The sequence below is a fragment of the Malassezia vespertilionis genome, chromosome 8 (assembly GCF_029542925.1).
Source record: "Malassezia vespertilionis chromosome 8, complete sequence".
Classification (NCBI taxonomy): domain Eukaryota; kingdom Fungi; phylum Basidiomycota; class Malasseziomycetes; order Malasseziales; family Malasseziaceae; genus Malassezia; species Malassezia vespertilionis.
The window spans coordinates 450158-466491 of NC_079254.1; the positions used below are offsets into that span (position 1 = coordinate 450158).

Here is a 16334-nt window from a genome sequence, read left to right on the forward strand (position 1 = left end):
GCGCGGCACGGTATATGGAGCGCGGCACGTCCATACAGCGCAGCACTCGGTTCATGAAACATAGTACTTGGCTATACAGCGCAGCATACTACAGCACAATGCCTGCTTCATACGTGCCATATACGTTTCACAGCCTCTCAGGCTCTTAGCCTCTCAACCTCTCAACCTCTTGGCCTACACTTTACACTACAGCACAATGCCCTGCTTCATACGCTTCACAGCCTCTCAATTTCTCATCTTCTTACCTCTCACCTCTCACCTCTCACCTCTCACCTCTCACCTCTCACCTCTCACCTCTCACCTCTCACCTCTCACCTCTCACCTCTCACCTCTCACCTCTCACCTCTCAACCTCCCAACCTCTCAGCCTACACTTTACACTACAGCACAACGCCCCTTGCTTCATACGTCGCCATACACGCTTTGCAGTTGCGCGAGTGCAGCTGCGCCACAAAAGGCACACACGCGCCGCAATACACACCGCCGCAGCTCGCACAAACGCGCCGCTGCTCAAACAGGCTAAACCTTTTCGCACACGCCGGCGTCCGGCACGCAACGCACGCCGCGTCGTCGGCAGCAATCGCCGCGCCGGGCAGCGACCACAAAAAGACATCGCCGCTCGCGTCGCCCGTACACACCGTCTGGCGCGTACTGGGATGGATACAGGTAATCATGGCGCCCATGCGCGCCGCGTCGTACGCCCGCGTAGGCAGCTCCACGCGCTTTTCCAGGCGCCACCGCGGCGCATCCACGCGCGTGTGCTCGTGGTGCGAGACCACGTCCCAGACCACAAGAAACCCGGGGTGCCCGGTAATCAGGACCGCGAGTCGCCCAAACAGCACCTCGCGCGCACAGAACGCCAAGGAGCCCAGCGCATGCTTGGTCGTGCTGCGTGTGTTGTGGCGCACAAGCAAGTGCCCGTTGATCGACCACACACAAACTTCCTCGTCCGCGCCTGTCGCGATCCAGCCGCGCTCATCGTCCATGGCTACATGCTCGACCGGCGCGCGGTGCGCACACAGCGTGCGCACATACGCACGCCGCGTCAAATCCCACACACTCACCGTCCCGTCTGCACTGCCCGTCACCACCATGTTGTACGAGAGCGACGCTTGTATGCACAAGATCGCGCCGCGGTGCCGGTGCCACACCGCGAGCGGCTCTATTTGGCGCTCGCGCGCGTGCAAAGCGCAGAGCTGCACGACGCCGTCGGCGGCGCCCAGCACGACGTACGCAGACCCGACCAGGTGCATCGCGGTGAGCGCCGCAGGCACAGGCAGTTCGGCGACCGCCACCTCCTCACACGTGCCCAGCACGGCAAACCGCACCGAGTTGTCCACGTACCCAAACGAAAGCAGGAGGCACTCGTCAGGGAGCACGGCCTGCTCGGCCAGTGCGCCATGCACGGCGGGCAGCACGCCATGCACGGCACGCACAGCGCCGCGCGCCGTGCTGCGCGGCACGCAGTTCTGCATCAGCATCCACGGCACGTCGGCCACGTCGGCGTCATGGCCGCCGAGCGCGGGCGCCGCGCGCGGCGCCCTTGCAGGATGCGGCTGCGTAAAGAGCGGCGCGGGCGTCTGCCCAAAGTTGTAGATCACTTGCGCGGCCGCCGCGCGCTCCATGGGCGAGCGTATCTGCTCGAGGTCGACACTGTCCGCGTACGAGAGGGGATGGAACACATTCACCGCCTCCACCGCCGCCGCGCCGCGCGCACGGACGCCAAAGATGAGATCGATCCACGCGTGCAGGTGCGTGCTGACGTATGCAGACTCGAGCGCTTCGCGGTGCAGCTGGACAAAGAGCCAGGGGTCCGCGTGCGCCCACGGGGGAAGCGCGACGTGGTCGATGCGCGCGCCCGCCTGCGTGCGCCCAAACGCGAAGCCGTTCGTGTTGAGGAACATCTCGGGGAGGCAGAAAAAGTCGGGGATTAGCTCGCGCACGTCGCTGCGCGCATGCTCCGACGCGGAGAGCCATGCGCGGCCGACCGAGCTGAACATGCGGTCTGCAAGGTCAAACGAGCCGCCCTGCAGCTCGACAAGGTGCTCGGCAAACGGCCGCACACGCACCAAAAAGTCGCAGACGCTCGCGGCAGTCGAGTAATGCGTGCCGTAGTGAAAGGGCTCCATCGCCACGCCGCGCAGCTGGCCGTAGCGCTCCTTGAACTCGGCGGCGCGCGGGGCGCTCTGTGCGCCCATCGGAGAATCGAGCCGGCGAAAGGTTGTCGCGTCGTCGAGGCACAGCGCGCTGCTGGTATAGTCCGCAAGCACCCACGGAAACACGGGGTACTGCGTGAGGTCGTTGAACGTGCGCCCAGACAGCGTATTGAGCAGCATCAAGTAGCCCGCATTCGACAATGCGCCTTGCTCCCACGCGCGCGTCTTCCACCCCAGCACATCGCGCCGCAGCACCGCGCCGGTAATGCGCGCGGGCGCAAGGGCGTGCGGCACGGGGCGAGAAACGCGCACGCTCTCGGCGGCATGCGTCGCGGCGCGCGCCGCCGCAGGCGCTTTGCGCTGTACATGCGCGACGGCGCGCGCAAGCAGCGCAGGACTCGCGAGGACCAAGAGGCACGTCTGCCCGTCGGCAAAGAAGAGCTCGAGCGCGGTGCGCCGGTGGAGCCACGCACGGACAAAGCTCGCGCGCAGTGCATCCCAGCGCCACGTCCGCACGTCGGCGTGCGCATGGCGCGGCGCGCGCGCGGTGCGTGTGGCCGCGACATACATGTCCAGCTCCGACGGCGGCGCGTCGAGTGTCTGCACAATCTCGCCGCTCGGCCGCTGGAAGTAGTCGTCGAGTATGTAGAGGCGGTGCGTCGCGACGAGGAAGAGACCGCCGCGTGTATCGATGCCGAGCACGCGCGATACATTCAGTACATCCTCCATTGCGTCGTCGGGCTGCAATGTGCGGAGCAAGAAGCGGACATTGTCGTGTGCCGCGTCGGGCAGCACGTCGAGGCTGGGGTGGGGTGTGGGGTGCTCGGACGGGATGGTCTTGGATGGGATGGTTTCGGGAGTGATGGTTTCGGGAGGGATGGTTTCGGGAGGGATGGTTTCGGGAGGGATGGTTTCGGGAGGGATGGTTTCGGGAGGGATGGTTTCGGGAGGGATGGTTTCGGGAGGGTATGGTTTCGGGAGGGATGGTTTCGGGAGTGATGGTTTCGGGAGTGATGGTTTCGGGAGTAATGGTTTCGGGAGGGATGGTTTCGGATGGCATGGTTTCGGATGAAATGGTTTCGGATGGCATGGTTTCGGATAGAGCGGTCTCGGATCGCACCGTCTCGGATGACACAGTCTCGCTCTCGGATGGCACAGTCTCGGTCTTGGATCGCACCGTCCCAATCTCAGAGGACTCCACAGGCGCATAAAAAAGACGCGACGCCTCCAGCGCATCCATATCGTCCCATGGCGGCGTGCCAAGCACCACAGCATCCGCGGCCGCATCCTGCGCCGTGTCCAGCTCGGCAAGCGCTCTTTCCAGCACAGGCACACTCGCGCGCGGCGCTCTTTCCAGCGCAGGCACCAGCTTGGTGCGCATACGCCCAGGGCCGTGCGTAGGATCAAGATGGTAGTCGCACGGCGCGCCGTCCTGCAGCGCAAGCGTCTCGAGCGCGCCGTGCCATTGCTTGGCAAGGCACGCCGTGTCTTCGCGCAAATCCTGCGCATAGCGCGCAAAGTGGAGATGGTCCGCGTCGAGGATCGCCGCGCGCCACACTTGCATCCTGGCGTGCGTCGCAAGAATGCCTTTTGCGCGCGCACTGCACTGCCCGATCGAGCGCTGCATTTCGCGCAGGCGCTGCACATGCAGGCCCCGCAGAAACACACGCTGCTCACGCAGCGTCGCGGCCCACGTCGCGGAAAATGGCAGCGCAGCGCACGCATGCTCTTGCGGCACGGCACGCGCAACAGCAAGATGCTCCATGTGCGTGCCCCGCAAGAGCGGCGTGTGTAGCGCAAGGTACTGGAGTACCGCGGCAGCGGCACTGTGCTGCGCGCCGCCCAGCGCATCCGCGGCGCGGTTCGCGACACACTCGAGAAACACAGCGTCGCCCTGGCCAAGATCAGGGAGCCACCGCGCAAGGAACGGGAACGGCTGCGCCGCGCGCCGGCCCTGTGCAGCACATACAAAACAGTGCAGCACGTTGCGCTGCAGCGCAAGCACTGCGTGTGCGTGTGCTTCTTGGGAGCGCGCCGCTGCGTCTGTGCGCAAGGCCGCGAGCAGCACGTCGCCCGCACAAAGCAGCTCGCGCTGAAGCGCCGCGTGCGCGACCGACTCGTTCGACGCGACCTCTACAAACGCGGCAAGTGTCGCGAGCGCCGCAGGCTGCGTGTTGCAGCGCACCATCGGCAGCATATGCTTCAGCACATGCTCGTACACGGCCGAGCACAGGCGCGACTGCACGACCGGGTCGGGCGACGGCATCGTCCCGTGGATGCTCGCGAGCAGCGACATGGTCCCGCTCGCAAGGACCGACGTGGCCATAAGCATCGCGACCATATCCAGCAGCTGCATCGCAAGCGCATGCACAGACGCCGCCACCGGCGCCTCCGCCGCCTCGCCCAGCACAGGGCTCACCGCATGGAAGACGCACAGGAGCGTCGGCGCGAGGAGCAAGATGCGCGCAAGCTCGGGGTGCGCGGCATGGCGCACCAAGAGGCGCACCGAGTCATGCAGGAGCGTATGCCGCGCCGACGCGTCGGCCAAGGCCGCGCGTGCGCCCAAAAGAGGGAGCGAGCGGCGGCGCGCGGGCGGCGCGCGCCGCAGCGTGCACCGCAGCGCGGCATGCGTCTCGTCGCGCATGCCTTGTGCTATACACAGCAGCAAGGCACGCAGTACCTGGGGGCGCTGCACAAGACGGCCGCGCGGGAGGTGTGCATAGGTGGCATACAGCGACGATTTCAGCGCGCGCGCGCCGAGCAGGAGCGCCCAGAGCTCGGCCACGATCCCCGGTGCGTCCCACACGAGCGGCAAGGTGCGCTCAAGCACGCGGTACCCGCCGAGCTCGAGAAACGCGTGCGCAAACCGTTCGTGCGCAAGGAGCGCAGCGAGCAGCTCGACGGCCGGCACAAGGATAGTGCGCGGCATGCCGGGGCGCACGAGGAGCAGGATCCATTTGGGGTGCAGCATGTGCGCCAGCTTTTCCGCACACGTCGCAGCCTCGGCGGCAAGCATGGCCAAGAGGGGCGTCGCGAGCGCCTCGGCGCGCCCGTCGTGGCGCGGCGGCGCGGCAAGCGCGTGCATGGCACACTCTGCAGGCACGCACGCACACCCGCCCTCGTCGGTGCGCGCGGCGCGCACGCCGAGGCGCTCGCGCAGCGATACATGCGGCGAGGACGCCACGAGTACAAAGAGATACACACTCTGCACGTTGCGCGTGCTGCAGCTCGCGTGCAGGATCGCTTGCAGCGCGGCGCACAGCGGCGCGGCAAGGCGCGCCGCACGCTGCGTCGAGAGGCGCGCAAAGTACAGCACGCGTTTCGCGAGCGCGACGCGCGGCAGCAAGCGTGCATTCGCCGCGCCGCTGCTGCCAAAGAGGCGCGCAAAGTGCGCGAGGTAGTGGGTCTGAACGCGCGCGCGCGTCTGTGCCCACAGGCACGCATCGAGCAGCACTGCGCGGTACAGCGACACGTTCACAATCGCGCCGTCCACGGCGGCGGCGGCGAGGAGCGCGGCAAGTACGTCGCGGTCTACCAACGCACGCTGCTCGCGCAAATGCATGCCGAGAATGTTGTACGCGCCGCAGTGCTCTGCGTCGTGTGCGAGCCGCCAAGAGCTGTGCACGGCGCGCAGAAAGAAGGCGACGGCGCGGCGCAGCGCGGCAGTGCTATCGGCCCGCTGCACCAGACGGAGGAGCACAGCGGTGCCGCCCATCGCCCAGAGCGCGTCGTAGACGCTCGTCGGAATACATAGCGTCGGAACGCCATGCACGACGGCGTGCCCGTGGGGAAGCGCCAGCGCCGCGGCGCGGCGCGCCACGGCGCCGTTCAGCACCGCGGCCCCGTCGCAACGCGATACGGTGTGCGCCGCATGAAAGGAAAAGAGGAGGCCTTCGCGCGGAAAGCACTCCGCGCCGCCGCGCTCGAGCGCGGTGTGCAGCGCGGCGGGCGCGCCGTCGTGCAGTTTCGCGCGGTCCGCGTACGTGAGGAAGCGCGAGAGCGCGCCTTGCATGTTGCCCGTGTACGTCGGGAGCAGCGCGTAGAGCAGGGGCGGGATGCACGAAGGGAGCACGCCGTCGCGGAGCAGCGCGGCGCTGAGCGACCACGTCGCGGCGCCAGTGCCGCTCCTGACGCCGGGACTGCGCGCGGAGCTGGCGAGACATACAGGGACGTGGGCGAGGGGGTGCGGGTACGCGGCGCGTGTGCTGTGCACGCGGCGGCCGTCTAGATACACATGGAGCGTCGAGAGCGCGCCTGGGCATGCGTGCATGTGCACAAAGACAAGCTGGTGCCATGCGCCGCGCACTAGCCGTGCTTTCGGGAGCGCAAGCGGCGCCGACGTCGTGAAGAGGAGCGTGGAGGTGGCCAAGTCCATCGAGACGCAAGTTGGGCCGATGCGCACAACGTCCAGCACACCGTCGCCGGCGGTGTGCTCCACGCGCAGCACCAGCGCGAGCGTATAGCCTGTGGCGCGAGGCGGCGTGGGCGGAAACGAGGCGCGCAGCGTCGCTGCGTGCGCGCCGCCGCCGCCGCCGCCGCCGTCCCGGTCCGTGCTGGAAAAGGTGAGTGCGCTGGGGCGGTGTGCAGACTGTGCGATGTGCTCCAGGAGTTTTAGGACAGGGAGCATGGCGTGCAGCGATGCGCTGGCAAGCAGTGCGTGGACCATAGTGCGTAGCGTGTGGGAAGCGTGTGCGCCGTCGCGCAGGAGCGTGCGCAGCAGATCAGCGCGCCATGCCTGCACGAGCGTGCAGTGCAGCGAGTCGTAGGATGCAAGCCAGGTATGCAGCAGCAGAGCTGGCACCGCAGTGCGCGCAAGCACAACAACGTTGCGGTCGCGGCGCACGAGATCGTCGACGAGCACGTACGCGGTGAGCAGCGCAGCGTCCTCGTGCACCAAGATGGAGTATGCACGCTCCAGCGCGTGGGGGTGCACGACATCGCACGCGCCCCACAAAACGGGAATGGAGGGGCGTGCATCGAGGGCGGATGGGTCGCCGAGCGCGGACACCGCCGCGTGCACGGCACCGAATGCATGCACGCCGAGACCGACGTCGCCAATCGCAATGCCAAAGAGCCATGCCGCCGTGTGCGTCCGCGCGCGGATTGCACACACCGCATCAAGCACAGCGGCCCAGCCGGGCATGTGCAAAAACGCGGCGAGATTGGCCGTGCTGCGTGTGATGGCGTCGGTAAAGAGGGTCAGCGTGCGCATCAACAGCTGCGTGTGGCTTTCGTGGGATGCATGCACTTGCGCGCCATGCGCGCCGTGCTCGAGCAGCGCGAGGAGCTGCATCACCGCGGAAAATCCGCCGTGCGCGCCAAAGTGGGGGTATACACGCGCTTGGCTATGGCAAGTACATAGCAGGGTATGCAGCTCTGCAACAAGCCGTAGCTGGCGTCAGTATGCATTGTGCGTACCATATTGTCGTACGCATACGGCTCGCAGCGGTGCAAGGCCGCGACCAGCGCGCCGAGCGCATGTCGTGCCTCGTCGTCGGCGCCGGGCGGCGGCGGCGGCGGCGGCGAGGCTGTCCTGTGCGCAATCTGTGCATGCAAAAGCAGCGTGTCCGGCACTGCGCGTGCGCTGCGCGGCATACAGGGCGCTTCGGGAGCGTCAAACAGGATCGCGCCATGCGCCTCGGCTCCGCACGACGCCATGACGGCGTGGAAAGCGCACGGCCTTGCGGCACATCACATGACTTTACCGCGGCGCGGTTTGGTACGGCAGGGGCAGGGGACAAGCGGGTCGCTAGAAAAGTGCGCTACGGCGGTGCTTAGGCAGCGGTCTTGGCATCGTCCATCGCAGGAACGGCCTCGGAGCTCGCTTGCTTGGTGTAATCTGGAGTTAGGTAACGCGCAACGCACCTTCCATCTCCGCGTCAAGATCCTCGGCGGTCTTGTGCGCGCGCGCTGGGCGAGCTGCTCGGCCGCCACGGCCGCGGCCACGCGCCGCAGTGCCGCGTGCAGCCTTGCCGCGCGTCGCAGCTTTAGCAGGGACAGGGATGGCGGCATTGACACGCGCAGGGTCGACGACGACCTCGACCTTGAGAGGGCGTTTGCTGTCAATCAGACGGTTGTTGTATTGTGCGTAGGCGCGGTTCGCGTCTTCGGCGCGCTGGAACTCGACCGTAGCAATGCCGGTAGACTGGCCGTTGGCGCGGTAGCTCATGATGGTGCGGCGCAGCGGGCCGATGGTCGAGGAAAAGAGTTCCTGGAGTTAACGAGGGCGCGCGCACGTACCTTGACTTGGGCCTCGGTCACGTCTTGGGGCAGGTTGCTCACAATGGCCTTGCTTCCAGGGCCATTGTTGCGGCCGGGGAAGACAACGGGGGGCTGTTGGCGGTTAGCATTGCTCACGGCGGCGGCAGACGCGCTGCCAATTGCCGCCGCCTTGGCGCCTTGGCCACGCGAGGCGCTCGATTTGCGCGGAGGGCGAGCAGTACGAGGGGTCTGCTTGCGCTTGGTCTGGATAATGTCGTCGAGGGACTTGTCAAGATTGGAAGACTGTACGGGGGCGGTGTAAGTAGAGTGTTCACGGAAACATGCATGCGCGCTCACGTCATGGCGGGACAGGTTTGGTATTCTGGCAGCAAATGGTATACCGGCCGGGACCGGCCGGGCAGAGATGGTATTGTAGCGCGCTGCGATATATACGCTGGAAAGCACTGGGAATAACCGCGCAAGGCTGGATCACGGTCAAGACTGGATCACGGACAAGGCTGGATCACGGCTCGGCGCATGGATCACGGCCAAGGCTGGATCACGGACAAAACTGGATCACGGCCAAGGCTGGATCACGGCCAAGGCTGGATCACGGCTCGATGCATGGATCACGGCCAAGGCTACACCACGGCGCCAGCAACCATCCAGCTCGTCTGCCAGCCACACGGCACAGTCCCAAACCCAGCAGCTCACCTCATGCATAACGCATCTGTACTGCCCAGACACATCGTGCACCATTAGATCATATATTGCAGCGCCATCCCCAAGATCATGTATAGTACAAGTATCCCGGGTATCCAAAAGGTAATGCATTGCACTCAATCAAAAAAGGAACTCGTGACCATGTCTCCTATCCCAGCACGACGCGAACATGCACCGATGTTGGATGCTAACCATTTTGTATAGAGTCAGGGGCGCGACGGGCTTGGGTCGTAGTCGGTGGGACGCGCTGCGTCGCAGGGGCAGCGGCACGTGTACTCTCGGCCGAGAAAACGGGCACACTGGATTGGTAATCCGTAAAACCCCGAGCGGCGAACGGCTTTTCGGCGGCGTGTGTGCGTTTACGTTTTGTCACGATGCGCGCCTCTGGTATTGCCCAGAGTGGTATGAACACCGGCCACAAATGGGTACGCTTCTTCACAGTGAACATGCTGACTTGCAGATCGGCTGGTTCGGTAACTTTGGCGGCCCCACACAAAAGGGAATCACTACCTATGGTAGGTAAACGCTTGTACTCACCGCGTAGCCAACTCCCCATGGCAGCTCAACCCGTTCGCTGGCATGCTGAGGGACTTTGTCTTCAACGGTTTCCGCCGTGTCGTTACGCAGCTGCCGTACTCGGGTATTCCGTTCGCGCTCGGTACGTTGCATCGCGCTTCCTAACCGCAGGCTACTTTATCTACACCTGGGGTAACAAGGAGTTCGCCTACGTCAACTCCAAGGCCGGCCATCTCGCCGGTGCTGGTGAGCACGAATAAATGGGTGATGCACACACGATATAGACCCCTGTAATCACAGCCATGCGTTTACACTATTTACTTTGTACGCCGTAGCGCTAGTCGAGCTGCATCGACTCTTGCTCCTCCGCGTCGTGCGTGCGCTCGGACCGGAGACGTGCACTGCGCCGCGTAGGCTGTGTGTTTGTATCTGTACACAGCGGCTCTCCTTCCTCGCGCACCGTCCACGGCAGACTTGCCCCGCACGCCGCCTCAGGCGCCTTGTCTTGTGCGGCAAGTGCGTCCAGCGCCCGCATACGTACATTTCCAATCACGCTCGCAGGCCGCGCGGATCGGACGTGGTCCTCCCTGGGGCTTTCCTGCTCGTCAACGTGCGCAAAAGGAGACGAGACGGGCTTGCTAGAGGCGCGCCGGGTATTGAAGCCATTGCAAAAGCGACATATGTATTCTGTTGGTTAGACACGCAAATACGCACGGACTTCCTCCAGCTCGTTCTTCGGCACGAGACCGTTGTGCCGGAAACAATGGCGGCATATCAACGCATACTGCTGCTCTTCCGCCGAGACGCCGTACGGATCCGTGCCGAGGATCGTATCAGCAATCTTGTCGAGCCAGCCGCGTTGTACCGGCGTGCTCGGCACACCCATGATGGGAAGCCCGGTAATGGCAGGCGCAAGGCCCGTTTGCTTATTCGGCTCCGTCGCAATCGTTCGTTGCGACTGTAGTGTGCGTGATCGCTGCAGCTGCTCCTTGGACGATTTGCTGCGCAATGCTGGAAAAGAGAGCCGCTTGTGCAGTGTCTGTGGCGCATCTGTGCCTTGTGCAGGTTTGGCCTGCCCCTCTTGTCGCTTTTCGTCGTAGCGATCTAGGAGTACACGCAGATGTTCATAGTCAGTGGCTTTCTTAATCTCGTTGATCTTGTCCTGCCGCTGGCTGCGCAGCGCATTCAAATGGCTTTCCTGTGCACCTTCCATCCGCCCAAACCAAAGTGAGATTGCGCGGTACAGGACGGCGAGAAACAATGGCGTGCCGAGCACAAGGCCTAACAGGAGAACGGTACGGTACCAAGCACGCTCACTACTGTGCATGACCCATGCGTATCCCCAAAACACGCCCAGGAAGCCGACCCAGATGCTCAGCATTGTCCGCATCACCGACCGCGTCGCTCGACTCCTTCGCACCTTGATATCGAGCAGTGTCGCCTCAACAGACTCAATCTCCTCGGTGAGCCGCGCAAGGATAGTATCATAATCGAATGCAGACGTGGTATGCCATCGCGAAAACGGATTCCACGACTTGGGCCACCAGGGCAGCATAGACCACATCTAGAACAACAACAACAACACGTAGCGCACCTTCCGGCTAATTTGGCCAAACGGTGGCTTTTTTTTTTTTTGTAATACCCAATTTTTATCCACCCGCCTTCTTTGGGCCGTGCGCAGCATACATGTTCCGACGCTGGCGGATAAGCGCGCCATGCCACTTGCACACATACGTGCGGAATTCCTCACAGCTTGCGGCACTGCCGGCAAAGGCGCCATTTCAGCTCCAGCCCAGGAACGGCGCCTCGTCTCTGTCGGGCGCTGTAACAAGCATCACCGCGCCGCGATTGGCGGCGCATGGCGGTGCGCATACGTTCCAATGGGATGCTCCGCCGCGGAATGTGCTGCTTGTCAAGAAACTAAACGATGCTAACGTCACGTCCAGCTTTGACAGCGTGATTCGGCACTTGCAGGGGTCGTACCCGCAGCTCAACATCGTCGTGGACGAGCATGTTTGGGATCAGATCAAGGACCGCCACGAGAAAATCGTCCCATTTCGCATCGGAGACCGCCACATGCTGGGCGACAAGATCGATTTTGTGATTACGCTCGGCGGCGATGGCTCGATCTTGTACGTATCGAGCTTGTTCGATCAGAACGCTGTACCACCGGTGCTGAGCTTTTCCATGGGCACGCTCGGATTCCTCTTGCCGTACAATATTGAGTCGTTCCCTGCGGCGCTTAAGGATGTGTTGGAGTCAAAGTTTACCTTGATGCTGCGGATGCGTATGTCTGTATCGCTATGGGGGGAAACGCCTGGCGAATGCCTGTCTTTTGCTGGCGAGCAGTATTGCCGCGAGCTGCACTTTATGAACGAGCTGGTGTTGCACCGCGGAAATGAGCCGCACATGACGACGATAGATGCATACGTGAATGGCGAGCATCTCACGCAGGCGATTGCGGACGGCTTGATTGTGTCCACGCCCACAGGATCGACAGCCTACGCACTCTCGGCAGGTGGGCCCATTATCCATCCCTCGGCAGCCACCATGATGCTCACACCCATCTGTCCACGTTCCTTGAGTTTTCGGGCTGTGGTTTTTCCCAGCGATTCGTCGATCCAAATGTTTGTCGCGCCCCGCTCGCGCTCGAGCGCAGAAGTATCCGTGGATGGCAGAGCCGTGCATAGACTCGCGCCGTACCAGTCGGCGCACGTCGGCATGTCGTCATTCCCCATTCCCTGTATCCAGTTTCCGCCTGCCGAGTCGGCAATGCGCCGCTGCGGCAGTGCATCGCCCGTCGTGGCCGACGAATGGGTGCATGATATCAACACGCTGCTGAAATTCAATGCATCTTTCCGGCCGCGCATCGCCGCGCGTCTCACGGCGCACGATGCGGAGGAGGAGAGCTATACGAGCCAAGCACGCGCCATTCTGAAGCACGCACATAAACGCCGCGGACGGCGCACGTAGTTTACAGATACCCAATGCGCCACACAATCTTTGTCGAAACCACACGGCGGTACGTTCTACACAACAATCCTAATTAGGAGCGCTCACCGCGGAGACGGCGAGCAAGGGCGATATCCTTGGGCTGGATCGTAACACGCTTTGCGTGGATGGCAGCGAGGTTCGTGTCTTCAAAGAGGGATACGAGGTACGCCTCGCTCGCCTCCTGGAGTGCACCAATCGCCGACGACTGGAAGCGGAGATCGGTCTTGAAATCCTGGGCAATCTCACGCACAAGACGCTGGAATGGGAGTTTGCGGATAAGCAGCTCAGTCGATTTCTGGTAGCGGCGGATCTCGCGCAGCGCCACCGTACCGGGCTTGTAGCGGTGCGGCTTCTTCACTGTTTGTTTAGCATACATCATCGCGTATACATACCACCACCAGCAGAGGGAGCGGATTTGCGGGCGGCCTTCGTGGCCAGTTGCTTACGGGGCGCTTTGCCACCGGTTGACTTGCGGGCGGTCTGTTTTGTACGCGCCATGGTCGAGGAGGGAGTGGAGGAGTGGCGTTGTGGCGCGGCGCGTACCGTGCTTGGTAACACGCCCCATTAGGTAAGGCAACGCTCGTGCACGCCCCTCGCGGCGTTTCGCGCTCGTCCATGGCCCTTCCGGCGTCGCTGCAGTCGCCCTTTGGGCCTGTAGCCATCCCTCCAACGAGCGCGCGGCCGTTGCATATTGTACTTGCGTGCACGGGCAGTGTTGCTAGCATCAAGGTGCCGCTGATCGCAGAAGCACTCGCACAGTACCGTCATGTCCATGTCCTCATTGTGCCAACCAAAGACGCGACGCATTTCTTCGATTGCCAGGCACTCGGCGCACAATCTAAAGCATATACAGTCGAGCACCTTGCCGCGTGGAACGCTGCGGGTACATGCGCCGCACATGCGCCACGACTGCACGTATGGACTGACGAGGCGGAATGGAGCGCATGGAACCAGCCTGGCGATCCCGTCTTGCACATCGAGCTGCGCCGCTGGGCCGATGTAGTGCTACTTGCTCCATGCAGTGCAAATACACTGGCCAAGATCGCAAATGGCCTGTGCGACAATCTCTTGACATGTTTTCTGCGTGCGCTCGCGTCGGAAACGCCAACGTACCTCTTTCCCGCGATGAATACGCTCATGTACATGCATCCCATCACAGCCAAACACCTGCATGCTGTGCAGGCGCTGGGATACCAGGTGCATGGCCCCATCACGAAACGCCTTGCATGCGGCGACCAAGGCACGGGCGCGATGCTCGAGTGGACAGACATTGTGCAGTTGATTGTCCAACGCTACGAGCTGCAAAAGGTATAATCTACTCGCTCTCCTCCTCAGAAGACTCGGCGGACTCTACAATGTGCCGCACAACAGGCTCTGCACGCTTGCGCAGCTCCAAAACAATTTGCTGTGCGCTTATGGCATTCTTTCCCTCGGAATCGTAGGCAAGGCGCCGGCTCCTTGGATCGCGCCACCACTGTAAAATAGCTTCATCGCTCACAATTTCGTCATTGTATACTTTTTTCAGAAGCGGCAAAAAGAGACGCATTTTCGGCAGGTGCAGTGCACAGTAAGACTGCATCAATGCGAGCGCCTCGATTTGGTCGTCCTGCGCCATTTCATGGATCAGCGGACCCCAATGGTCCAGCAAGTCAGCCGTTTCTTTCGCCTCGTCCACATTGCAGTGGCCCAGCACAAAAGCAATCACGGTGCGGCGCACTTCGCTGGGCGACACGTTGCTGGCCATGCGCAACGTCTTGAGCTCGATGGCCGCATTCTCCGGCGCGTGATGCTCGGCAAAAGAGCGCTCGAGCGACGCCTCTGCCTCGGCGCGGAACTCGTTCAGTCGCTCCTGCGTCTCTTGCTTCTCACTCTGGGTCTGCGAATCAGAGCCGGGCGCGAGTGTAAGCGAGATGCTGCCATACCCGGACCGCGGAGAGGAAAGGTCTGAGTCGTCCGAATCGTACGAGTCCGAATCGTCCATCACCATGTCGGGCTCCGAGTCGGCATCGATGGACGACAGATCCGACGCGTCGTCTGACAAAACAAGGTCATGCATATCTGCCTGCATCACATAGTACTTGGCGTTCTCGGGACGCTCTAGCTCGTCAAGCTCGTCCTCGTCGTCCTCGTCGCTGTCCTGCTCGTCGCTCGCAATGCGGCCGCTGGTGCCGAGGCGCGGCCAAAGATAGCCTTGCGCTTGCGCACCCAGTGCAGCGTCCGGGCCAGCCACGGTGCTCTCTTCCGCACTCGGTTTCTCGTCAAAGTCCTCCTCCATCGTGCGGTACGCATGCAGGGAGACGCGCGCATTTTCAACGAGCGCTACGTCGGGGCCGACAGTGCATCCATTCGCAATCACAGCGCCTTTCGCGATGTGGACGTGGTCAAGAATGCGGACACCATAGCCCAAAATCGCGCCTTGGACATTGCAGTTCGCGCCGATTTGCACGTCGTCCCACAAGTAAGACCCTTCTATCGTGCTTCCATTCCCGATCGTGACGCGCTTGCCAAGAATCGACGTGCTCACTTTGGCGTACTCGCCCACCTTTGTGCCTGCGCCCAGCACAGTACGCAGCGCAATCTCCGCTGACTTGGGAAAGTCTACGCTGTCGCCCACGTAGCGCATGCTGCGCGAGGTAGTGTACGACTCCCCGTTGGGCATTCCAAGGCGGGGTGTGTAGGGATAGACCCAGCCTGTAATGATATCGCGGTTCACCGCGTCGTAGCCTGCGGGATCCGACGCACGCAGCATGTATCCGTCGCCATACGTCTGTGTGCCAAGCAGCCCACCAGACGATTGATCCCAGGGAGCACCGGAAGATGTGGAAGTCGCGTCGGCTGGCGGCGCAATGTGCACAAAGATCTTGGCCTCGAGCAGGTCCGAGGTTAATATCCCCTGCACGTAATCGCGGCGCAAAGTTTGATAGTCAAAGTTTTCCGTGAACAGAGGAGGAACATCGATAGAGCAGATATCCACGCCGCAATCTACTAGATCATTGCGCACATCAATCTCGCTGCCTTTTCCGCACAGTCCCAGCGTGTTTGCGTCCTCGAACAGCTCCAGCGGCAGCTTGAGCAGCTGCTTGCGTGGCACCGCAGGCACAGATGCGTAGTGCATCAGCTGCGATGAAAGCGGCGAAACGGCAAAGACAGACAAGTCGCCGAAGCGCCGCGCACGTCGGCCGTTTTTGGACGGCATCGTGCAGATCGTCATAATGGTACTGCGGTCTGCCTGGCGCCGCTGCTTGTGCGCAGTCACTACCTCGGCTAAATTCATGTTCCCGATCGCATCTGCCTGCATGAGGATAAAATCGCCCTTGATCACTTGGTGCGCGTCCAATTCGCGCATCGCGTCACCGACAGAGTGTGCCTCGGGCACGGCAATCAGCGTTATTTTTGTCAGTGTCGACGTGTTGGCCACCGCACCACGCGCCGCGCTTGGTTTCAGTAGGTTGGGGTGCATATCCTCAAGGTAAGCACGAATCTGACTCGTGTGCCACGTCGCGAGGAAAAAGACTTCGTGCACGCCCGCCTTAGCAAGCGACTCGAGCGTCCACTCAATCATCGGCACACTGCAAATTGGCATCAAGCACCGTGGTATATCCAGCGTCAACGGCATGAACCGCTCATTGAAAGCATCGCACAGCACCACCGCTTGCAGCGGGTCTTCCTGCGCCATCTCATCTTGGCCCATGGTGCCGAACCGCGGCGGCTGCCGCGCGCAGGCGGTACCTCGTCACGTGATGTC

The 16334-nt window shown here is 62.5% G+C and overlaps 7 protein-coding genes across 7 annotated transcripts; 2 read left to right on the plus strand and 5 right to left on the minus strand.

Moving 5' to 3' along the window:
- Window positions 1–379: 379 nt before the first annotated feature.
- On the minus strand, window positions 380–7813 carry BPH1 (beige protein-like 1; the record flags this gene model as incomplete). Its single annotated transcript, XM_056208567.1, has 3 exons — window positions 380–3263; window positions 3379–7500; window positions 7587–7813. The coding sequence occupies 3 exons, from the start codon at window positions 7811–7813 to the stop codon at window positions 380–382; spliced, it is 7233 nt and encodes a 2410-aa protein (XP_056064542.1).
- A 116-nt stretch (window positions 7814–7929) lies between these two features.
- On the minus strand, window positions 7930–8718 carry YRA1 (RNA-binding RNA annealing protein; the record flags this gene model as incomplete). The annotated part of the gene is made up of 4 exons (XM_056208568.1): window positions 7930–7994; window positions 8021–8366; window positions 8599–8605; window positions 8714–8718. 4 exons carry the CDS (start codon window positions 8716–8718, stop codon window positions 7930–7932), a joined length of 423 nt encoding a protein of 140 aa, XP_056064543.1.
- A 1571-nt stretch (window positions 8719–10289) lies between these two features.
- Window positions 10290–11159, minus strand: MVES1_003755 (uncharacterized protein; the record flags this gene model as incomplete). Its single annotated transcript, XM_056208569.1, has 1 exon — window positions 10290–11159. The coding sequence occupies one exon, from the start codon at window positions 11157–11159 to the stop codon at window positions 10290–10292; it is 870 nt and encodes a 289-aa protein (XP_056064544.1).
- A 122-nt stretch (window positions 11160–11281) lies between these two features.
- On the plus strand, window positions 11282–12568 carry POS5 (NADH kinase; the record flags this gene model as incomplete). Its single annotated transcript, XM_056208570.1, has 1 exon — window positions 11282–12568. One exon carries the CDS (start codon window positions 11282–11284, stop codon window positions 12566–12568), a length of 1287 nt encoding a protein of 428 aa, XP_056064545.1.
- A 73-nt stretch (window positions 12569–12641) lies between these two features.
- HHT1 (histone H3.1) lies at window positions 12642–13087 on the minus strand (the record flags this gene model as incomplete). Its single annotated transcript, XM_056208571.1, has 2 exons — window positions 12642–12946; window positions 12982–13087. 2 exons carry the CDS (start codon window positions 13085–13087, stop codon window positions 12642–12644), a joined length of 411 nt encoding a protein of 136 aa, XP_056064546.1.
- Window positions 13088–13204: 117 nt separating this feature from the next.
- On the plus strand, window positions 13205–13903 carry MVES1_003758 (phosphopantothenoylcysteine decarboxylase; the record flags this gene model as incomplete). Its single annotated transcript, XM_056208572.1, has 1 exon — window positions 13205–13903. One exon carries the CDS (start codon window positions 13205–13207, stop codon window positions 13901–13903), a length of 699 nt encoding a protein of 232 aa, XP_056064547.1.
- Window position 13904: 1 nt separating this feature from the next.
- GCD6 (translation initiation factor eIF-2B epsilon subunit, GEF) lies at window positions 13905–16280 on the minus strand (the record flags this gene model as incomplete). Its single annotated transcript, XM_056208573.1, has 1 exon — window positions 13905–16280. The coding sequence occupies one exon, from the start codon at window positions 16278–16280 to the stop codon at window positions 13905–13907; it is 2376 nt and encodes a 791-aa protein (XP_056064548.1).
- Between the last annotated feature and the right edge of the window lie 54 nt (window positions 16281–16334).